Source organism: Heterocephalus glaber, unplaced genomic scaffold (assembly GCF_053883595.1).
Source record: "Heterocephalus glaber isolate CG9 unplaced genomic scaffold, H.glaber_assembly_v1.0 deba00000281, whole genome shotgun sequence".
Classification (NCBI taxonomy): Eukaryota; Metazoa; Chordata; class Mammalia; order Rodentia; family Bathyergidae; genus Heterocephalus; species Heterocephalus glaber.
The window spans coordinates 32,418,867-32,443,344 of NW_028258139.1; the positions used below are offsets into that span (position 1 = coordinate 32,418,867).

General features: G+C 43.1%; 2 protein-coding genes across 2 annotated transcripts in view; one reads left to right on the forward strand and one right to left on the reverse strand.

The window, feature by feature from the left end:
* On the reverse strand, positions 1–12,625 carry LOC147830269 (uncharacterized). Its single transcript, XM_087185282.1, has 5 exons — positions 12,550–12,625; positions 11,654–12,450; positions 9,845–10,002; positions 7,083–7,233; positions 1–5,968 (listed from the first exon to the last, which is right to left on the reverse strand). The coding sequence occupies exons 1-2, from the start codon at positions 12,623–12,625 to the stop codon at positions 11,657–11,659; spliced, it is 870 nt and encodes a 289-aa protein (XP_087041408.1). The 3' UTR covers positions 1–5,968; positions 7,083–7,233; positions 9,845–10,002; positions 11,654–11,656.
* Positions 11,637–24,478, forward strand: part of Has2 (hyaluronan synthase 2) — a 26,123-nt gene continuing 13,281 nt past the window's right edge. The window contains exons 1-2 of the mRNA XM_004838010.3: positions 11,637–11,800; positions 21,959–22,585. Coding sequence (XP_004838067.1) covers positions 21,959–22,585 — 627 coding nt within the window. The 5' untranslated portion in view covers positions 11,637–11,800. The remainder of the gene's footprint in view (positions 11,801–21,958; positions 22,586–24,478) is intronic.

Sequence of the window (24,478 nt, forward strand, 5' to 3'; positions counted from 1 at the left end):
GAGATGTCATACAAACATTAAAAGAAAGAGTGTGTGGCTCTACATTAATATTACTTAAAATATAGTAATGAAATTGCCAGTAACTGAAAGGCATATTTCATAATGATAAAGTAGCAGTCAAAAGAACAGCAATCCTAAATATATATGGAACAACCAAGAGAACAGCAAGCCAGGCAAAGTGGTTCGATCCTGTAATCCCAGCCTTCTTGGAGGCTAAGAGAGGATCACAAATTCAAGCCCAGCCTGGGCAATTTAGCAACTTAGCAAGACCCTGGCTCAAAATAAAAAGTAGACAAGGGCTGGGAATATAGCTCAGTGCAAAGACCTTGGGGTCAATTTCCAGGATTGCAAAGAAAAACGGAATGAAGAAGGAGGAGAAGGAGGAGCAGGAGGAATTGCAAAACCTATGAAGGCAAAAGTGATTGAACTGAAAGGAAAGGGAGCCAAATTCACAATAATGGAAACTTCAACTCTTTCTTAGCCCTCTTCATAACTAATTGAAAGAACTAGATAGACAATCAGTAAAATAATATAACCGAACAATACCACTTACCAACAAATTGTAACTGACATTTATAGAAACTTCCATTCTCCAAACAGAATATATTCTTCTCAAGCACAGAACATACACAAAGGCCATGTCATGGGCCATAAAACAAAATCTCAAATAATTTAAAAGAATTAAAATCAAGCCATGCTAGTAGCACATGTCAGTAATCCCAGCACTCAGGAGGCTGAGGCAGGAGGCTCAAAAATTTAATGCCGGCCTGGATAACATACATAAAAACATACAGAATGTGTCTTCTGACCATAATGGAGTCAACCTAGAAATCGATAACACAAAGAGAACAAAATTGCCAAACATATGAAGTAAACAACATACTTTAAATAATTCATGATCAAAGAGAAAGCTGCAAGGTTAAAAAAATATATAAATAAAGAGCAAAATAAAAGACAGATAGTAAGAAGTAGGGAGAGAGATGTTTTTTCTCAAATGGAAAAGGGGGAGAGGGAAGCAGTGGTGGAACACTTCCTAAGCACATGTGAGGCCCTGCCTTGGACTTCTAGCACCACAAAAGAATCCAAACGAAACTTGAACTGAATCCAAACAAAGCACAGCAAATCAAGATATGTGGAATATAGCTAAGACAATGCTTAGAGGAAAATTTATAGTCTTACATTTACATTAAGACACAGGAAATATCTAAAATTACTGAGACGAGTTTTAAAAATACCTAGCTATTAATTTAGAATTTACTTACATATTCTTACAGTTCTATCAGTTGTTACTTTATTTTAGTACTACTAATGTCCATGTTTATATGACTGTGAAACAAAAAGAATATTGCTAATATTGTAAAATAGATAAAAATCAAAGATATAAAGTAATAAAATTACCTACAAAGTAGTAGTAATAGAGTAAGTTCACAACTTATATTAATTTGGTATCCTGTTTTCATTTGGTGCATATTTCTCATCATTCTCAAATTTCTATTGTTTTTTTCTTAATTTATGTATTGTTTTTATTTAGCTTTTTTTGTCTCGAAAATTTGAAAATGAACCTAATCTTAATTGGGTTGTCATTGTGGAAGTTTTGAAATACATACAATTCCACTTATCAAAATAAAAACATGCCAATGACAATGATTACTAAAGAATAAAATAATATTTTGTAGCAGATATTAGTATAAAACTTTCTTCTCCATCTATCTATCTGTCTGTCTACTTATCTACCTATCTGCATTTGTTTTGGGTTTTTTTTGGTACCGGGGATCGAACTCAGGACCTTGTGCTTACAAGGCAGGCAGGCGGCGGCACCATTGAGCTACATCCCCAGCCCTTACCTATAAATCATCTATTGTCTGGCAGTGTGGTTCGTGCTAAGGATTAGTCAGACAATAGGACAGACTCAGTCCCCGCTATCATTGAATGACATGTGCTTAGTAGGTAGAACACATCTTTCCTCACCTGAATAAGTTACAAGATTTTCAAAGAGCTTCAGCCTTCACTAACTGGAAAAAAGCAAAACGTGTTGGTAATTTAGTGTCTGGTTGCCCTCAAGTGTTGCTGGTTTAACTCTTGGAGGTTAGAGAAGAAATGGAAGCTTGTTAGTCTTACTGCACAATTTATATTTTTCCTTTGGTAAATCAGTGACCCCTGAACATATAACTATTCCAAGAAGCCAATTACTGCAGCAAATCTATATTACAGAAAAAAATCATCATTTAGGTATTTAGGTAAATAAATTCCTAAAACTGGAGTTTCTCTAATGTCAAAAGGAACTATGTTACCCACTCTTGTATCTCAGGGTACCTGATACAAGGCCTTAAAAGTAATATGTACTTAATAAATATTGGTTGAATAAATTCATGAGTAAAGAAGTAATTGGTTACCTAATATCTATTTATATAACTAAACTACTGGATATTCCGAGAAGAGGCAGACTGGATTTATGCTACTTCTTTTCACAGAATGATTGCAATAATTTTTTAAAAAGGAAATAATAAGCCTTAAAATAATGGACTAAGAGACATTTGCAGTGAACACTGACTATGTTTATTTGATCCTCCTAAAGTTACCAAGTTCTGACCCCAAACTGGATTATTTTTCCCTCTCGGAATTTTGGCACCAAAAACAAGACTGAGTAGTGAAGGATTCTTTTATTCTTGGCCAAGAATAGAAGTGGGAGACAGAACCCACAAATCAACTTCTCCACCCATTGGAGTCAGGAGGTTATGGATACAGGGCAAAAGAAATGAAGTGGAAGGGACAGGCTAATAAGGGCAGGATGGCCCTGTCTTTTCTGGGAATTCAGGTGCCACTTCTTTTTGCTTCTTTAATGGTTCTTTCTGGTAACTGTCAGGGCACTGGGCCACCCACGGCCTTGGGGAATATGCCATTTAGCAGTTGGCACTATAATGAAGTTAGAGCTTGTCTGGTGGTCACTTAGTCATCTTAGATCCAACCAGTCTGGACTACCCCACCTGAAGAGGAGCTTCTAGCCTAGAGGGAGCCTGTCCTCAAGGAAAACAAGATTAGGATGGGGTGGAACTTCAGCTGAGGTTGAGCAGTCAGTACAAGATTGGGTCAGAATAATATGAACAATCTGATGAGAAGATAAAGCCATTACTGTTGTGTCCATTTCACACATGAGGAATACTGAATCATAAGGAACAAAGGGCCTGCCCAAGACCACTGGTCCTGCAGTCATCTGGACCAGGTATAACTGTAGCACTTTACCTGGTTCCCAGCTTTGGTGGCAGGAAGTTCACGGAGGCGCTGGCCTTCTTGTTGTTTGTGTGGAGGAAGGGCAAACCAGCACACAAGGAGAGCAGGGAAACTGCATCCGGGACCCGTTCCCACAGTGACAGCAGTGACCCACCCACAAGAACGCAGCCCTGGTGACCTAACTGCCTCTTAGGGTCCTACCTCTTACCAGTGTTTACATGGCAATTAAATTTCAACATGAATGTTGGAAGGGGCTTTCAGATCATAGCAAATTATTTCAGGAAAGTATTTTAAATTGGCTTTTAAGTCTTTTTAAACATGGAGTTTCCTTTAATTTAGGCAGCTTTGATGAATGTACATACAGCAAATTCCATTTGAACTACCAATTTGATGTTGGTATTCGGCTCATTAAAAGATTTTCTTTAGGAATTTAAAATCAAATCTGTAGCTTTTAAGTCTTCAAGATTTGAGGCTTTACATTTCTGAACTCTGATTGTAATCTGGAGCTGTCCAGCAGCAGGACGCCTACCAGGGCAAGGGACAGTAAACATTTCCTTTGCAACCTATCTGGAGTTCTTTAGGATAAGTGAGCTTACCTTTCCCCTAATTGGGCTTTCTAAAATCTCCAATAATTATGCTTAGCATTTATGTCATGTTTATCAGAGCTTTAAGAAGATAACTGTGTTTACTGCCTACAATGAAGTTCTGAGAGAAGTCTTTACTATTCTACTCATCTTACTTACACACTGAGGCTTGGACAGATGAAGCAATTTTCCCAAGACCATACAGACGGTAAGTGTGAGAACACCCGAAGAGGCAGTTCAAGTCTGGGGCTGCTTTAGTGCTCGAGAAGAACACATCTGTGATATAAGTCACTAGAATAATGTGCCAGCAGGTAAGTGACTGATTACACAAAAGGAATGCTATTCAAGACAAACACACTATCATTAATCAGAAATTCAATGGAATTCACAATTGTATTTTGAAAAAAACCCAAACAGGCATTGTTAGTCTTTTGTTATCTAAATAGTGTTGAAGACAAAAATTATAATGTTAAAGAACCATACATAAAACTTAAGAAATCTATTTTTTTATCTATCACTTTATCTATCACTTTATCAAGCCTTAGACAATGTAAGAAACACCTAGGGAGGCTGTCAAACAAGGCATATTCCCTGGATCCACTACTATAAATCCTGGTGAAACAGATAGGGAGGATGAAACATTGAATGTGTATTTTTAAAGCAGCTAGGTGACTCCAATGGCACCAGCCCTTCACCCACTTTGAAAAATGCAATTTTACATTTCTTTTCACCTCTGTTTCTTGAAGCCACCTGGCTTTTCAAAACAAACAAGGAAGGTGTTGCCTACCCTGCTTAATTAGAAGACTGATAAATCCTGTGTTAGCAAACCGCAGGTGGTTTTGCAAGAGATAAGCCAAGAACAAAGTCAGATCCTAACCGTGGTCTCAGACCCACAATTGATCTGGATTCAACTTTGACACTGTAAAATACTAGAGAGGAAATTCTATGAGAGATGACATTTCTATAATTCAGGAAAACGTAATTCCTTTGATAAGCATCACAATTCTTGCTTTCATCTCAAGGTGTCCTGCTCTGGTTTTCAGGGTGCTCAGGAAGTGTATGGCTCTAGGAGCCCCACTTCTGGCAGCATCTGTGGTGCTGACAGCAGCAGTATTAGTCTCAGGTGCCGCTGGGATGGAATCTCTAACTGGGTCTTGGCACCAACCCTATCTGGAATAAAGAGACATCTCATTTGAGACTGAATTGGGCCTGGCTCTTCTCCGCAAGAACATCTGCCACTAGCTTTAAAGACAGATTTCTTAACCTGAAAGCTTCAACAGAATTTGAATTTTTCTGTTCTCCTAAAAATATATAATCAGATGTCAAAATTTGGTGTAAGGGAAATATAATGGATGCTTAAAAAGTCTTATATTCACAGCCTTCTCCAAAATGGCCAGATTCTCTTAGGATTCTTTTTCTCCCAAATTAATGTCTTATAAGAGAGTAAATGTAAACCAGTAGAGAAAATAAAGGTATTCTTAGCGTTTTTCCTCTTTTCATCTAATTTTTAAACTTTTAAGTTTATGCTGTGGCATCTAAACAGGAAGATTTAGGATTTCATAGTCTTTTCAAAGACTGCACAGTATTTCTCTGGGACGGGGAATTTTTAATCTGTTCATCAACAGATCTGAGGAGAGTTATCTACAAGGATCTAAAATTACCAGGAAAAGGCTCCGGATAAATTAGTACACCAGGCGCATAGTCACTTCCCCCACAGCACCAAAAGGTCACCCAGAAGCAAAGTGTTGAACTATACCCTTTAATAAGAAATTAGTTTTCTGAAAGTAAGTATTTCTTTTTAAAATTTTAAAAAGGTGGAAAGTTTGTTAAGCTTTTCATAAATGAGAGGAAATGTCACATAATTTCTAAGGAAGGTTATTATTTTTCTTTTTTTAAACTTTTCCATTTTACAGTGACAAATTAGAGCTGTAAACATTTATGGCACACAAAGCAATGTTACCATTTTAAATTCAATGTAGAAGGACCAAATTGAGATTGGCAAACCACCACCACCTTAAACATTGCCATCTGTGGTGAGGACACTTCGGATCTACCCTTCCAATGAAATGTACCATACTCAAATTAATTACATCAGGGAAGATTACTTACATACCATGGATACTTAATCACGACCACAATCAAGACTTTTAAACTACCTGTGGATAAATAAATACATTTCAATATCTTCCCCTTAGGCATTACAGTTAAGACCATTAAGTATCACAGGACAATGATATTTTAAGATCCCCCATCAGTAGCATTTCTGCTTTTGTTCAGCTGTCATATAAAATACAAACCCTGTCTGCTGCATGGGTATTTAAATCAAAGAGTTTTCTGCAGCCTGGACCAGGAAAGTGCAAGTGACAGAGATGTCATTTAGGCTATGGAAAATCTCCCCTCCAATCTGCTTGCTACACACATGAACCTAGAAATAATTCTTGCAAGGTAATCTAGTAACACAGAAGTAAAGTTCCTACAACAAGTGTTCAGCCATTTAAAGTACCTTTAAAAACAGGATTTTCTTTCCTTTTGAAATGAATGACTCAGATGCCTGTCTGGGATTTTGTTACTAATAATCCAGTAACAATCACTGACCCGGCATGTTTCTGAATACCTACCTTTCAGGTTTTAGCCTACGTCACATGATAATCTGAAGATACTTTCATCACCTGTTAGAAGGGCTATATAAGTGTTCTGATTATTTTTAGATTTTTAACCTGCTTCCCTTTAATTCTGGTAATCCTTAATAACTCAATTCATTCAGAGTCTAATTGGAAATCACTAAAGATAAAGAAATTACTACTTCGATATAGCAAAATCTTCAAAAACACTGATGAACAATAAATGCATCTTCCTCCACCTATATCGATGAATGCACATGTTTTATTGCCTTCTGATCTATTCCCTATCCTTGTTGGGGTGTCAGGTAGATGGCTAGACCTCCTCCCACCCACTCTGCCAATTCTAGTGACCATCACTGCCAATACCATCCCTTCTCAAAACTTTCTCTCTGTTGGTTATAGAGCCACAGGAGTTCAGCTTCAAGACTCACACTGAAATTGAAGTAGTGCGATTTGTGTTTGAAACTGGAAACCCCTTTGTATCATCCAAACTAGGAACAAGAAAACTAATTTTTTTGAACAATTCTTTTCCATCTTCACAGAGCTTTGTCTTCTAAGAAACTCTACCATTCTCGAGGCTGCCGTCTAATGCATGTTAACTCCCACTGGCACACAGCATTAGGGCTCCTGAGAGTTCGCTAAATCTCACCTGAACATGCAAGGCGAAGAGGAGTTGGGAAGTCCGTGCTGTTCACAGTCCTACTCTTTCCTGTAGTCATACTTCGCGTGACAGGACCGCTGCTCATATTCCTGTTCTTGCTGCTAGAACTCTTTTTTGCATGTGACAGTTTCCCTGTAATCTTAAAACAAAACAAAAAAATCGCCAGAATCATACACTACATCATGTAGTATGCGTAATACAAACCAGCGTTCTCCAGTGTGGCTTGTAGATCTTTGGAGGACTCTTAGACCCTTTTGGGAATTAAAACTAGTTTTACAATAACACTACGACAGCATGTTCACCGCTCCCTTGGCTGTCATTGTGTGGGCAGTGAGGGGTGAACCTGCTAGTGCCTCAGCATGGCATCAAACTCTGTCCTCGGCCACTCCCAGAGAAATGAAGAGCTGGCCTCATTTGCAAAGCTCCCGGGTAAAGCGACACAGCTTGCCAGTTTCATTAGATTTCAGGCCTTGAGTTCATGGCTTTTTAAGGTTCTGTGCGAAGAAGTGCGAAGGACACAGAACAGACTTCTGCTTCGCACCAAGTCACCATGGATGTGCGGAGGAAAAACTCAGATGTGTGGGCTACTCGCTCGCTGCTGCTCTCCCACGGAATCTCACTTTCGCCTGAAGGAATGACTGACACACTACTATCAGTCAGACGGGGTATCTGGAAGGCTTTGTTTTCTTAAATGATTGAAGTGAGCCTTTCAAAGCAAGCAACAGTATTTGTTGTGAGTGAAAATATCAAGCCCTTTTTTTAAAAAAAAAATAAAAGACAATTTTAAAGAACTTGTATTCATCATGATGGGGCTAGCAGCTTCCTAATATGTGAAGACATACTGGGTAAGATTGGCGGAAATATTAATGATTGTGCTTCTTCTTTAAGTACTGAGAATGAAATATAGTAACATTTAGAAAATGTGCGTAACACAGTATACTGACTTTTAAATGCTCCGGACATGCTATGAATTCATGAGCGTTTGTAGTTGCACAGATGTAAGACAGACTAGTATTTTAAAAACTCATTCATACTGTTTCAGGATCAACATTGCAATTTTGATGCAATGTGAGTTTTGATGTTTTATCAAAGAATATTTAAAAAGACAAAATATTCCTCCTCCATTTCAAATTGTATGTCTACGTAAGACCAGAGTTTTTTTGTGCTATATTTAAATTAATACAAGAACTGAATGGAAGCAAATATAAGACTACAGCTATCTTTAATAAAGCTAGACACTATAGAGATTTGCAAAAGTAGAAAGCAGTGCTGCTTTTCTGCCTAATTCACTTTGGAAAATATGTGTATAAAAATGTTACTAAAGTTGATGTGTATTTGGGTTTGTTATAACTTTAAATGAATCATTAAATATTTTAAACACTGTCATTCAACTTTCCTCATATGGTAAGTACTGGAAGATAGAGAAGGACAGTTTTGAGGTCTTCACTAACTTTGAAGAGTATGAAGTAGTTCTTTACTGAAAGCATAACAACCGAGTAAGAATTATAAAGACACTAACCCTCTGTTGTAGATACACTGTCAGACATTGAGAATATTTGTTTTGTGCTGTGGGAGGGAGATCAGCAGCAGTGCACTATTAGTTTGTATCAACATGGGCACAACTTTCACTGTCTGGGATGGCTCTGTTGCCTTGAACTGGGAATGCAAAAGGACTGGAAACCAGGTTGTATACGGGATGTTTCAGGAATGAAGAAATGGATGAAGGATGTCATCCTCTGATTCAAGAGCTTGAATTTAAGATAGAAAGCTGAGATGTAAATAATATCAAGTGTTATTAATTCAATATTAATTTGATATTAACTGGTTGGTGGCATAGTGTGTTGGTAAACTGAGTCTCGTATCGCTCAACTTGGTGCTTATGAATCAGGACTGGAGAGCTCGGAGCTGAAATTCTGACCTTGGACTCAGAAAAGAAGCCAGATAAAATGTGAAGGTTTGCGATATCTCCATGGGCACAGCCTGGTGCATCCTATGGGAGGGGGAGAACAGGTATGCTAGGCTTTGTGACAGAAACAACGGCCAGGGCTTCCGGTCACGGGCTGGAGAGGCATCTCCCACAGACCCGGTGTCACGGGCTTGTTCCCCAGCCCCGTGCAGTTGGGAAGGCGGGACACCGGGTGCTCTCGTGGAAGGGAACTGAGACGCCAGCTCCTGTCTGCTCCCTGGCTACCGGAGAAGTGGGCCGTCGGTCACGTTCTCCTCATAGGGGCCCAGACCCACGGCCCCCATGGCCCTGGACTAAAACCTCTGAAACAATGAGAAAAATAAACCTTTCCTCCCTATAAGCTATTAACCCACTTGCAAAAATAATTTAAGGATTAGAAGGCCAGGAGGAGAGCACTGCACCAGTGCTTTCTGGATGCTCACAACGCTGCAGACACTGATGCCTTAAGACAGCCTACCTTCATAACAACTACGTCAAGTGGGCATTTTCTTCACTTATCAGCTAGAAAATGAAGGTTGGTGAAATGTGCTTCTAGTATCTCACAAACGATAAATACCAAAAATAGGACTGAATTTTAGATTCTCATTTGGACCCCTTTGGCTTTCAAGGAAATTTATTCTCTGGCTTTCAGTTCTGTGAGCCTTTTCCCTATTCCTAGAGTGAGGAAGGAGAGAATAGAAATGCATGGACATATAATCAACTGTTATATCCAGAGGTCGAGAATTACAGGGACAAGGGGAGAAAAACAAATGTGCTAATTTTTAGTAAATACATTCAGTCTTACTGAGTGTCCTCGTTGCTTGAGCCATGAGCATCGGGACTCTCGCAGGGTACTAAGACACAGCACTGCACAACGCTGCTCCAGGCTGGAAGCTCGAAGCTTCGAAGCCTCTGGGGTCTCACAGGTTGGCAATCGTCGGAGCCAAGCAATCTCCACCCCACCTGCAAATCAACATAATCTGCATTAGGTGTCGGAATACAGAAATTAGGTACGCCATTCTAAAGTACACTTTAGTATAAAAGCAAAAAAGAAAATCGGCAGAGCTCAAGTCTCATTGAGATGAAACCGCTCTGAAACCTAAGCCAGCGTCTCCGCATTTGAAACAGGTAGGCGGGACCTAAGCAGGCTGCGGTCAAGGTTTGCCCTGGATGTGAGCAGTGGGTCTTGGAGTGGAGCGAAGGCACGGGCCCGTGCGTGTGCGTGCGTGTGTGTGTGCGTGTCCACCTAGGTGAGGGGCGTCGTACTTTGCAAGTTGGGCTCTGGGGGCTGGCGGCTGCCGGACTCGACCCAGAATCACGTTCCCTAGCACTGCACACTGTGTGGCGGGTTGCAGGCATCGCCCGGCTTATGCGACTCTGCCGTTCCCGTCCGAGGGACTTGTTCATTATTGCCCACTGCATTTTTCCTCCTAATCACAGACCAATAACCTCGTCATTAAGGTGTAGCTGAATGAGAAAGAAAGCTACACCTCAGAGGACTTTTGGAAAGGGAAGGAGAAAAAACCCAACGACAGCAACAAACCAACCCCAGGAAAAAAGAAAAGTCGCGGGCTCTCCCGTTCGCATCTCCTTCCAAACACTGCCACCTGCTGTCCACGGTGCGTCACAGAGGCGGGGAGGCCCACGGGCACGGCGGGGACAGGCCAGGTCCGTCCGGGCGTGGGAGGAGTGCAGCGGGGGAGACCCCTGGGCTCGCGGGACTAGCCAGACCGCTGCCTTCCTGCTGGCCCCCAAGAGGCGGAGGCCGCGGCCGCTCCTTGGCGAAGGAAAGTGTGCGAGTGTGCGTTGAGGAGTTCCGTCCTGCAGGAAGCGACTTTGCCCATTAAACTGTCTTTCGAACGTGCTCTGTGCATTTTTACGTTGGGGACCAAGGGGGACGACAAATAACAAGTACTTTCCGACTCTGTCTCGCTCGCCCACGGTGAGAACGAGCGCAGGAGGGCGGCGCCGACCCTGAACGTCGGCTCCAGGCGTCCGAGGCGGCCGGGGTCGGGCAGGACGGGCCCTGCGTGCCCAGCACTCGCGCCCGGCGGGGTTCCTAGGTGGAGGCCAGCCGCCCAGCGGCGCTGCTGGAGGCCCCAGATGCGGGCGTGCCGCGGACATTAAGGACCGCGTTGATTGAACCATTGGCGCCCGCGCTCGCGCTCCGCGGCTTGAGTGGCGGCTGTGCCCCGCCCCGCCCGAGCCCCTCCCCGGCCGCCGCGCGCCCCCGCCCCTCGCCCCTCCGGCCGCGCTATTAAAACTCCCACCGGCCGCCCAGGACCCTCACGCGGCGGGCGCGGACGGAGCGAGCGGCCGGCGTCCGGAGGCTTCAGCCGGCCGGGCCTCGCAGCCCCCTGAGCCCGGGACTGGACCGGCCCAGCCGAAGACTTTCCCCGCTCTGCCCTCGGCTCGCCCCTCCCTCCCTCCCTCTCCTCTCGCTCTCTCTCTGCCGTTATCACGGACAGGACTGGAGCAAAAAAGTTAATTTATTTTTAAAGCACAGATAAATTTTTAAAAGCACCAGAAGACCGAAGTGGAACGGAAATAAGAAAGAGAACATTAGTCAAATCTCTTGCTGGGTGGAGAACCAAACACTGAGACTCGCCCCTACTTTTTAAATGTTGTTTGTAAATTTCCTCTGCTTTCTGGCCGACCGTCTCAAGTCCATCTGAGCTCCATCACCTCGGCCCTGGACACTGCTCCCGCCCCGCCGGGCCGCGCAGGCAGCTGAGGACGGCTGCATGCACAGCTGAGCAAGGTAGGCTCCGCCGCGCCCGGGGGTTACGCGCGGAAGCCCGAGCGCCTCACACGCTGTCGGCGCAGGCTCCGCACCAAGCCGGGTGCACCGCAGTGGAGCTTTCCCATAGACCGGAGGCCGGGCGGCCCCTCCGACCGCCGTAGCGCTGGGTGCCCTCGTGTGCGCTCCCGGACGGGCCTCCCGCGCAGCGTCCTCGGGGCTGCTCGCCGGCCAGGAGCCCCCACTGGAGGGCGACGCGTGTGCCCCTGCCCGGCTCCCGCGGAGGGGAGGATGCTGAGCAGCCCGGCGCCTCGCGGCGGGGACCCAGGGGCTCAGCGGCCCGGGCCCGCTCCGCCCTCCTCCGCTCGCCGGGACCCGGGAGGAGGGTCCCGCGCCATCACCGCGCGCTCCGGGCAGTTCCGACGTGGCACCGAGCGCGGGCGCACCACCCCGGCGACCGGGGCTCGGGGCGCAGGCGATGTCCCGGGCACAGCTGGGGCAGCACTGTCGCGCCCTCCCGCGCAGTGCGCCGGGCTCAGCAAGGTCCTGGGAAGCGGAGGGCGGGTCGGGAGAGCGCGGCGGGGCCCGGGGCAGAACTGGCGCGGAGAGCGCCTCGCGGTGCCGGCCGGGGAGGAGGCGCCCGGGGCGGTCGCGCTCCGCGGTCCCGGTCCCTCAACCCCTCAGGGCCGGCTGAGTTTGGGCCAGGACCCGGGCTCCAGTCAGGCTCGAGGACCGCCCCGAGGAGCCTGCGCGCTCCCTCCGCTCCCCACGCTGGGCACCGCTGCTGCCACGCGGGTCTCGGGGGCAGCGGCCCACGTGGCCGGCCAGGGTGGCCTTCGACGTCATCCTGGGGGCGTGACGCAAGGCGCGGGGAAGCCTGGATTGGCGGCGGAGGGCTTCCCCAGCTGCCGGGAGCTGGCGCTCAACGCAGTCTCACTGCAGCAGCGGGGGCACCGGACCGAGCTCCTTCAGGGGCAATGGGCAGGTCATGATTTCTTAAAGGTCATTTAAGAATAAAGTTTGTAGTACTTAACACATGGCCAAATTTATGATAGGAAGTTTAAAATATGTATTTCTGTATAATGGGCTCAAAGAGATGTCTGTGCTTATCAACCTATTTGTAGATAACCTTTTAAAGTTTGGATAATTGGGTTGAGAACTTTAAGCTTTTTCTTTTTTTCTTTCCAATGTGTGCAAATCGACTCATTCATAAAACTAGCTTTACTACATTTTTTCTAGAGGCAGAATTAGGTTACATGCAGAGCTGAGATGCCGTGTAAAAACCCATCGTCTTTACCACGGGTTTCTTCAACTGTTTGGTAATTTTATATTTTCAATGAAAGTTTAATGCTTTCCCTATTGTGTTTAATGCTGTACTTACTGTGGTGTGTATATCATGTTGTATATGCATTTGCAGCCCTGGGACAAATAATTCCCAAACCTACATGAATAGTGCTAGATTAAAGGTTCGTAATTAGAATATTGTCTTTCCTGTTCCTTTTTTCTTGTAAGTTACCTGAGTCAGATGAATAGAAAAATATATTGTGATGTGCTTACAGATGCCTATTACCTGAATTGCCTGTATTGCATGTGGGACTGATTCCAAACTTTTGGTTATGCAGCATATGGTTATGCAACATATAGAAATTGAAGGATTTAACAAATTGGTGACTAGCATCAAATTTGAATATTAAGTTAGCTTGGAATGAATTTTTTTGTTAAGTCTATGAGATATAGCCATACAATATTTAGTTTCATAAATACATATAGGGTCTCTGTATCAACAGAGATTTTTGTTCAATATTCTCTCTTGAGTTTGTAAACACATACCTTTCACTGATTGATTTACTTTCTGTTATTGGCTTTGAGGAGAGAAAGTCCTTTCCTTAAGCTCAAAGAGATTCCCTAGGGCACAGTTACATTACGCAGTAACACATTCAATCTAAGAACAAGAAACAAGTAGTTTGTTCTCTTACCAGCCTCTGGATGTTAATGTAATGTGAGACCAAAGTAGAAACCCAGTGTCTTTTTTCTGAGTTCTCCTTTTTATCTGTGCACACCCAGGCCATGTTCCTCTAAGACCTGGAAAAGCAGAGCTCATAGTAGCTGATGTGTTGGCCAGGTGAGGGGCAACTCCTGAGCAGAAAACTCATTTCCACTTCCTCAGGTTCATTCTAATCTTTTCCCCTTTAGCAGCAATCTGCGCTAGAATAAATGTCATCCAATTACATGTAGCTTTACGTTACTTAAGAATGTATATGTATGTAGAATATATGTATGTATATAAATGTATATATGTACTTTGCTCATGCATGTAACCTTACATTACTGAGGAATATATATATATATATATATACACACAGAGAGAGAGAGAGAGATTATAGATACAGATATAGATCTTGCTTATGGTAGGCAAGCACACTACCACTGAGTTACATTTTCAGCCCTTATTTAAGTCTTGAATAGTTTTAAGGTAATCTATGTGGAAAATGTCATTGATACATGAGTGAATTAAATATAACAAGGTCATGGCATTAAATATTTTATTTTTAAATTAATTATTAGTGAATGTCTCTTAACTAGTACCTCAGATAATTAAAAAATAAAATTAACTTGAAGCTAGTATGATGCTGCATGCCTATAATTCCAGTTAGTCAAGAGGCTGAAGCAGGAGGATAGCAGGCTCAAGGCCAGCCCACTTAGTGAGAATGCATCTCAGAATTAAACATAAAATGGTTGGAGATGGAGCTCAGTTGCAGAATACCCCTGGGCTCAGTCCCACTAACCTCCCAACAAAAGTAAACCTCAAAGTGTTTTCAAATAACCATACTGTAAGGCAAAATATGATCTGGCCTGCAAGAAACAGTGGCTGTTGCTTATCACATGTCCAGTATGTCTCAGGCCCCAAATAGGCAGTTTGGATACATTATATTTTTCATCCTAACTTGCAAAAATAATTTTATCAATACAGGAGCCTTGCTGCAGGAAAGTTAAATCAGCTCAGAATCATAGGGCTGAGTGGCTGGAGTTCAGTCCACGAGGTCAGTGTGATGCTCTTCAACCGGATAATGCTGCAGCTGCAGCAGTGGGGGAGAGCCCTGGGGGTCTCGGACTGAGGAGCAGTCACATCGATTGAGAGGATGAGGAGAGACATCACATGGGTGGCTCCATGTGGCTGGGCTGGTGGCGGTATGTGTGCAGCCAAGATCCTGTGTCAGGTCTTCGAAGCTTTCCCCTTCACTGTGAACTAAGTTTAGGATGGTGAAGTTCAGGAACCAACAGAGCAGCTGAGGAACTGACCTCTTCGGAGCGATTGATTAAAATTGATGGTTTCAGAGAAATCTGAAACCTGCAATTCTAGATCCAGCCAACATAGGGGTGAGAAGACCTTTAAAAGGCTTGTGCCCTAATTCAGCCAGCTTGGCTCCAGAGTCTTTCCGAGGTCACCTGCAGTGGGCAGGAGAGAAAAAGGCAGACTTCAAAGCCAGAGAGACAGAGGAAGCCAGCAGGGGCCGGGGGAGGAGCTCCATGTGTGGAGCCCCAGAGGCTACTCTGTTCTAGTGTGTGACCCATCAGAGGGAGGTCTGTGTTCTGCCTCAGATTTCTAGCTGGGGACAGTGGCAGAGGGGACACATGAGGAGGTGCCAGTGTAAATGAGGGTGTGCAGCCTTTGACTAACATGGTATTGTTAAACCAAACTTTGGTGCACACTAGAATTTCCTGAGGAGACTTAACAGTAACTTTCACAGGTAACCAGGTAATGTGGTCTACAGCCAAATTTAGGAGCTACTGCTTTTTAACCTTTCAGTCACTATACCTTGATGATCCATTATTACTGAGGAGTGTAACTGTCTTATTAGACAGAAGTAGGTTTCCATCCACCTGCCCAGTGTTGCTGCCTAGATTCATATTCCCAACTTAGATTATTCTATATATAAAGGGAAGCCTATTCCTAATTCTCCCCTACAATATGAGTTTATGGCTAAAGAAAGTCTGTGTTCATGAACCAGTTCTACTTATTAGATGTAAGCTTGAGAAATGCGTTCATTAAGGAGATAGTAAAATGTCTCCTGTTATCCTTTTGCCTGTGTGCTTACATATGGACAAGTTAAAGCAACATGACTTAAAGTAGGATAGTGACTAGCCTTCAGTGGATTTCAAAATATAATGCTGAAGAAAGTACAAATGCATCTTGTAACTTGTTACTCTTCCTTTAGACTAAAAGTGGCTTGCAGTGGCAATAATAATGACAATAACAATGAATTGTTGCATGCACAACCTACTTTAAGTGCTGGGCCTTGTATATGCTACCCTTACTAGTTACTGCCATCCTGCAAAACAGTATTATTCTCATGTTGCAGATGAGGAAATGATGTAGAGGGAGGTACTCCTAAGAACTTGCTGTCTACTCTCAGGTGACTGTGACGAAGACCTGGGTGGAAATGGAGAACTTACTGCAATCTGCTTTCATGCTTTCTGTAGATATTCAGTGATGGGGCATAAATATTCAAATTAATGAATATTTTTGTCTCAAACCTACCTCTAAAAATTAGAAGTTCAAAAATATTAATTGAATTGTCCAAGTACACACGACTTACTCAGAACCCTCAAAAATTTCGTCTGTAGTCAGATAGCAAATGTAAGACAGAACTTGGATCAAATCTATTTCTTCTAATTCTTAGTCCTTCTATTCTTTTCACTATGCAGTGGTTATTACTTGTTACAAACAAACAGTGGGTTCAAGGTAAAAGAGAGTCAGGACAATTGGGTAGTTACTGGAAAGAGACTAACATTGCTGAGATCTAATTGTCAATTACTTCTTTTTAGAAATTCAGATGAATTTCTTCTTTTAATTTCATGGTCTGTTTTGTGAGTCAATATGATTAACTTCATTTTATAGGTGAAGCAACTGAAGACGGAAAGTATTTAGTAACTTGTTCAAGGTGACCCTTAGGGCTTAGATCTAAAATGTTCCCCCAAAGTTCCATGTGTTCAAAGATGGGGCTGTTGGAAGGTGATTAGATTATGCGAGCACTAACCTCGCCAGTAGGTTAATCATGGAGAAGTTTGTAGTGGGTGGGCTAATAGGAGGCAGGTCCAGCTGAGGAATGTCGGTGGGGGAGTAACTTGGATGAGTGTGTTCTGCTTGGCTCTCTCATTGTCCCTGCTTTCTGCTGCCATGAGGTGAGCAGCTTTTCTCTGTCATGTCCTTCTGCCATGATGTTTCTGCCTTAGAGCCCAGTTGACTGTGGACTAAACCCTCTAAAACTGTGAGCCAAAATAAACCTATTTTCTTTTAAGCTATACATGTTGAGTATATTGTCCTAGGATTAGAAACATGACAGCTATTAAGAGGAAGAGCCCGAATTCTATCCCAACTCAGTCTGGTTCCCCAGACCGAATTCTCTGGAATGGCAGAGCTGGATTTAATACTAGTATATCTGATTTCAGAACTCCTGCAAATCTTGTTAATGCCACAAAATTTTTCCAGTAGAAGAGCTAACACACACCGGCACACATAATCACAATTTGGTTCTAATGGAACCAAATACAAAACTGTGTGGATTAATGGACAGTAGAACGATAATAGGTTTCAGGTTGATAAAAGATGCTTTTATGATCCCTCAAATCCCAGCCTTGACCCTGGAACTCATAAGATTGCTCAGATTGCAGCTCACAGTGCTGTAGATGCTCTTGGGGAACATGCATGTTTCCCATGTTATCCAAATTTCTTCTGGAAACTCCTCACAGCCACTACCTGTAGACACTTGGCAAGAAATTATAGGGGCTGTTTAAGAAAAAAAGGAAAGAAAAGGAAAAAGAAAGAAAGACAATGCACCCTGTTTGGCTTTGAGTATCTATCCACTGCAATGAAGAGAGGGATAGAACCTGTGCTTCTCAGTCAGCATTGACTGCCTGAATCCAAATTAATTTATTCATTTACTCAAAATGTATTCCTTTAATACCTTCTGTGTGACAAGCCCAAGTTTGGTACCAGGACACAAGAGTCATTTGACATATAAGTACTTAACGGCCAGAGGTGAAGATCAGAAAAGCAAACCACACTGCCAGAGGAGACCATGTGCTGGGGTCGGGGAGAGGGCAGGGTGGCGGACTTACTTTAGAAAGCAGTGGTAAACTACAGCCTCTCAAAGAGGAGCAGCTGACTTAAGCTCACTGACTCAACAGGGGTGAATTCATTTCTGCTTTCCCATCTCAGAAGGGGAAGGTTCCTCTATGAAAGGGTGGGAACTCAGTTCTTGCCCCTGGTGGGAAGTGAGAGCAGCTGTGAGTCTCCAGCCATCCACCTTTTTGCTCTCTGGGTAATATAAAAGGTCAAGGGGGAAGAGAAGGGTCCAAGGCCCAGTAACCTGGAGTCCCTTTGCACTGTCACTGCTAACAGCGAGGCTTTGTGCGGCTCCACAGGGGACGCAGCCCCAACACCAGTGCCTTTCCTGGGGAAGCAGGGTGTCGTCTCTGGCACAGGAGCAGACTTGATGTTTCCTAGATGAAACCAGCAGCTCCGTTTGAATCGACCCCATTTCATGATCTTAGGCTACACTCACATGGGAAAGTGTCTGACCTGGAAGCCCTCGGAGTTGGCCAGCCTTGTCTTTCTTCCCCAGTAGCACACAGTCCTACTTTCAAAGACCGCCTTCAAAGTGTGTGCCCTCTTTTTCCTTGTATGGCATAGCATTTTTAGCCAGAAACAGAAAAATGCTGCCTATTTTGTCATGAAGATTCAAATCTATTGAATAAATATTTATTGTAGTCTGGCACTTTACGGTGCTGTGTGGGTCCTGTCCCTGCTCTGTGACTCTGGGCAGATAACTTAAATACTTGGCATGTTGGCTTGCTTGCGATATGCGTATGTGGTGATGGAAGATGAATGATGTATTTGCTAGCTCAAGACATTAAGATTAAAAAAGATCATCTACTAAACAAAAACATGCCCCACTGCCTGAAATCTAATAAATGAATGTTAGCTGCCGGTATAATGATGATGATAAGGTTGATGAAATTACATTCATTTATATAACAAATATTTACTGAATACCAACTATAAATCGGGCAGTTTTCTAAGTACTTGGAGCACATTAGTGTATATCTGTTGACTTAAGCCATTCCATAACCGTCAGTTTCAGGCTAGGATTCTATGGAGAAGCTATTAAATAATTGGTACCAATTTCCTATTATCCTATTATGATCTAACTAACCCTGTTTTTCTAATGTAACAAAACGCAGAAATGTAGACATGTTCCTGTTTCACCAGGAGAGTATGCTTATGAAGCAGAGCCTTTCAGTAGGGATTGTCCCAGGAAGTTGGACACATATGGTGCCCATATTTACCAAACTATTAAAGGAAATTATTTAAAAAATGGATCTTGTATATCACCCTCAGAGATCAATGTCTTCCCTCAGCAAAGCTGGCTCTAAAATGTGCTTTGGCTGCCCTGAAATGCTGTGTGTGGCCTGGAAGGCAGCTCTGACATACTGAGCAGGAATATAAAGGTTCAATTCTAGCCACGTTGCTGCAGTTTGCTGGTAAATTTTCCCAGGCTTCAAAAGGGTATTTTGTAGACTCCGATGATGTAAGAGGGTGTTCCCACTTCAGCTGTGGCCAGCAGATGCTCTGTGACTACTCTCTGGCCACATGTGCTGATAAAAGCAAGGAAAATGTGAATAATGGAAAAGAATGGCAGGCGGTTCTTTTGCTGGTGGTGGTGATTTCGAGCACAAGCTAAACACACACTTAAGCTGCTCCCTGGTGAAGTGCTTTCGTCCCCTTGATATTTTTCACTCTTGTGAGAATGACTCATGTCTTGGAAATGACAAGTTCCAAGTCTGGTGGTCCCCACACCTTTGGGCATCTGTGAATTTGCCCTTTGGGAGCGTTCAGCATCCCACCAACTCGGTTAATGAGCAAGAGATGCTTACTCCCTCACCTTTCCTGAAAACGCAGCATTTCACCATTTTCCAGTAGTCCCAACTTTCTTTTGTGTTTGGATACTTTTATCAAGCTCCCAGCTTGAGTGCCATGGTGACCTGTGCAGCTGCTGAAAGTGGACCACAAATTGGTGTTCTGTTTTGTGTATGTTTTACATTCTTAGCTATCTGATGCTTTAAACTGAACTGCATTTCTGCTTTATAAAAACTCTCAAACTTTATTTCGTTTTTCTCCTCAGAACAACCCTGTGAAGAAGTTTGACAGGTATTATTACCTGTATTTTACAGAAGAAATTGATGTCACCAAGCTTGAGTCCTGGTCTCCAGGCTGCTCTATATTATCTAGGTTGTTTTAGTTAAAATGGACTAGGTGCACAATGGGTAAACAAAGAAGCAACAAAAGCCAAGAAATGATTCCTTACTACCACAAGTCCGCCTTAGTTGGTGGGAGGCTGCTTTCTGTATGGCAGTCCAAGGGCTAAGCTTGTCTTGAGGTCTTGCAAGGCCCTAGTGTCTTTTGAGCATGTATATAAGCTGGTGGAGGGGAGAGGTGGAAGAGGTGCATTCAGATTTCCAGAGGCTGGAATGCACCAATGGCCCACCACATAGTCTGTGCTCGGGATGAGAGGTAATGAAGTTCGTAAGCAGCTATGCTGAAGTTTCCCAGGAATGAGATACAGAAGTGTAATGCATAACCAGTCAGGACCCTCAGTGTATGATCATAGAATGTGAACGCAAGAGTGATGGCCATGCAACCATTAACAACCAAGGTGGTATAGGCACTCTGTGGACATTCAATTTCGACTTTAATATGGATCAGGGAAATATAAATAGTACGCGAGCAAGAGGTTTTCCAGAGATAATTGCTTAGGTTAGGTTTTCACTTACAGTAAATATATTCAGCTTTCAAAAATTAGCTGGATCAAAGAAAAATGATTAATCATTTATAAATATGATGAGTATCCAAAGTTGATGTGAAGGACAGAAAATGGAACACTGCATTTATACCCATTATTTCGCTCATGATGCCTCACTCTTAGGACAGGAGGACATAAAACATCACGGGGAAAATAAAACTAAAAGATTTGAACCAAGCCTCCTTCCAGTACTCAGCACTGAAAATGCTTTGACAAACACACACAAAAATGGCTCTCCTGTCTATGAGTTGCTTAAAACCCTATTTAGTAGATATATAAGATATAGGGATGAGGGCCAGGGGTTTAGCTCAGTGGTTCCGGCGCCTGCCTCATAAGTGCAAGGTCCTGAGTTCAATCCCTGGTACCAAAAAAAATAGGGATGAGTTCAAAACTGGCTATTACTAAGACCTGAAACAGGTTTCAAGTCTAATATTTGCAGCTTTTGATAGGCTGGAAACTCAGCTGTTGAAATTGAGCATTAATCTATTCATTATTTTTGAAAACATTTATTGTGTGCTCATTGTGTTGCAGTAAGGTTCCCAGCCCCAGAATGTAACCGTCTAATGTTGGTGACAGTAGAGGAAGCAGACAGCTGAACAAAGTGTACAGTTTGGAGTCCTTGGGGCTTGGAGAGATAATTATGAAGAATATCTCAGGATGGAGAATTTTTAATGTCAAAGGGGAATTTGGAAGTAGTCATGTGTAAATTCCTTCATTTAATAGATTTTTAAAAAGTCCTAGAGAGGTAAGGTGACTGACAGATTACACAGCTGGTTGATGGGCTGCTACTAGAAGCCAGATATCCTGATCTCCAATTTCAGCTAGCTGCATGGAAAGGATGTCAGAATGAAATGAGATTGCACATGAGAAGTTCAGCAATCTTTGTGTTTGCTTTTCATTGACCATTATCAGGGACTGAGGGGAAGAATGGTACAGAAAGATTGTTTTGTGCTTTAAGAAAAGTCATTTCCCTTCCTACCTATGATCACATACACAGAGTGCAGCCTCAGACAAAAGCTCTCATGTGAGCAAAAACACAACCAAGTATTTGCTTAAATAGCCTGTGATATTTCAGTAGCACCATCACCTCGTTTGGTTCTTGCAGTAGCCCTCTGAATCATGCCAGAAGAGTGTCCATAAGCCGCTCTTGCAGAAGAGCAGTGTAAGGTGTGGAAAGTGCTTAGCAAGTTGAGTGAGAAGCTCAGTGTAATTCCTGAATCCTTCTTGTACGGTGCTCCTCCCATGACACCATGTGCATAACCATCCCGGCCAAGAGTGGTTAGTTAACCTGGGGTATCCTCTGATTATATTGCAGATGCATTGTGAGAGGTTTCTATGTATCCTGAGAATAATTGGAACCACGCTTTTTGGAGTCTCTCTTCTCCTTGGAATCACAGCTGCTTATATCGTTGGCTACCAGTTTATCCAAACGGACAATTACTATTTCTCTTTTGGATTATATGGTGCCTTTTTAGCATCACATCTCATCATCCAAAGCCTATTTGCCTTTTTGGAACACAGGAAAATGAAAAAATCTCTAGAAACCCCCATTAAGTTGAACAAAACTGTTGCTCTTTGCATCGCTGCATATCAAGAAGACCCAGACTACTTACGAAAATGTTTGCAATCTGTGAAAAGGCTCACCTACCCCGGGATTAAGGTTGTCATGGTCATAGATGGGAACTCGGATGATGACCTGTACATGATGGACATCTTCAGTGAAGTCATGGGCAGGGACAAGTCAGCCACTTACATCTGGAAAAACAACTTCCACGAAAAGGGTCCTGGTGAGACGGATGAGTCACATAAAGAGAGCTCACAGCACGTGACACAGTTGGTCTTGTCCAGTAAAAGTGTGTGCATCATGCAAAAGTGGGGTGGAAAACGAGAAGTCATGTACACAGCCTTCCGAGCCCTGGGACGAAGTGTGGATTATGTGCAGGTAGGTCTCCAGATTCCTCCCAGGGCAAACATATATTGAAATAAAGCAGCCTTTGTGTCTCTCCAGTCGTACTCTGTAGTCCATCCCTGTCCCTTCTGAGCACAGGGCTCCTTTCAGTCCATTGGAAAATAGCATGACTGTTGAGAGCACGTTTTGAAAGGCAGAAAAAAAGCCTTCTAAAACTGTTAAAACTACCTATGGAAATGCTCAACCTGTGCCATAGTGTTGGTGAGAACCAAGATTATTTTAATGAGAGACCCTTCCTTCCCTTTGTCCCCTCCCTCTTCCCTTCTCTGTCCCTTGGGCTCTGCCCGCTCAAATCCAACGTCATTTTCCACACTTAAAAACATCTCTAGCTCTATAAGAAAATAGTGTCTGTCTGAGCAGAAGGATCTTGAGAAAATCTGTAGCCTGAAGGGAAAGCTGTAAAATGTTTTGCACATACATTGGGCAAAATGGGAGGAGTGGCAACGATTTTGATTTGTGAGCAAGGAATTCAGAATTGAAAGTGAGGGAGAAAAGGGAAAGAATAAAAAGAAAATCTTAGAGCAAACTCAAAGTAATGTTTATTTCAATCCCCAAACAGCATTACCTCACTCACTCCAGTTTGACCTTTGAAAGCATTTGTGATGATATTTGCTTGCATGAAATCAGGTTGGCTGTGTCTCTCATAACTCCTGGACAGCTCACTTTGTGTTTCTTGGAGAAGTTCTCACCGAGGCTTTCTTCTTTTCAACATTTATAGGGTTCATATGCATTTTTAGATTTTAATTTGTAGTTTGATTTTGAGCATGATGATATCAAGAAGGGAGAAGTGTGTCTAGTTTAAGAAATACCCCAGACCCATTTTCCCCACCTCTTAAAAATAAAATCCCTATTTTCAGAAGACCTATCCTGTAGGGCCTTTGTTTCTGCAAAATTGTGCCCATCGAGTCTTGGAACAGTGAGGTGCGGGTGGGCATTGGCTCTGAGGTCAGTATTCACAGCTATTGACTGAGTCCAACTCTGAGCCGCAGGTGACTAGAGAGAACAAGCCAGTCTCATGGTGGGTTCAGATAGTTGTGTCTCATACCACATGGCAGGTGCTTTGGGAAAGTATGTATGATGTTATTGTCGCACACTTAAAGCTGTTCATACTATTTATTACATATTCACTGACCCCATACTAAAAATTCTAGTATCTGCTTTGTTACCATAGAGTTAGTAAAGTTAATGCCTGGAGAGTTTGAAGACTTTTGTTCATTGATGCTCATCTGTATACTAATCTCACTTCCAGGGAATTGGCAGAATTTCTTGAATTTCTCCTAATTTCTTGATGGTGGAACTTCATGAATAAGGTAGTTTCAGTAGCATTTACATGATGCAACTTTGCGCCTAGATGAGAAGATCTAATCTAGACATGAGCATGAGAGAGGATTTTAGAGAGGATATAAAGAATGAAGCTTTGTGCCTAATGTAAGAAAACTTCTGTTTTGATATTTTGCTTTTACTTCTAGTTAAAATAACTACTGCATTTTCAGTTCTAATCAAGACATGACTACGTGGGTTCTTCCTTTCACTTAGCCTACTCCTTCTAAACCCCTTCTCCCATCATACTTGTTTTGAATTCTGTTTGTCTCCTTGACAACTTTACTCTGTGCCTGTCCAGGAAAGAATAATGTAAAATATGAAAGGGCAGAGTAGGCTTCCTGTTTGTGCCCTTGGCCTGAGAACTATCCTCCCCACTGCAGCTCCACATGGACTGATTCTAGCAGCTGCTCTCAACCGGGCCCTGATGCATCCTGGGACTCCCAGCCAGGTGCAAACATGCAGATAAGATTACAAATGTTTTGCATTCTGCAACTGGTAATTTTATCCTGCCACCCCTCAACCAATCCCCTGATATTTAACTAC

Coding starts and splice junctions, on each gene's coding strand:
- LOC147830269 (XM_087185282.1), bottom strand. CDS start 12,625: ATGACGTCGAAGGCCACCCTGGCCGGCCACGTGGGCCGCTGCCCCCGA. Junction 12,451..12,549: donor TGGCAGCAGCGGTGCCCAGC/GTGGGGAGCGGA, acceptor TGAGGGGTTGAG/GGACCGGGACCGCGGAGCGC.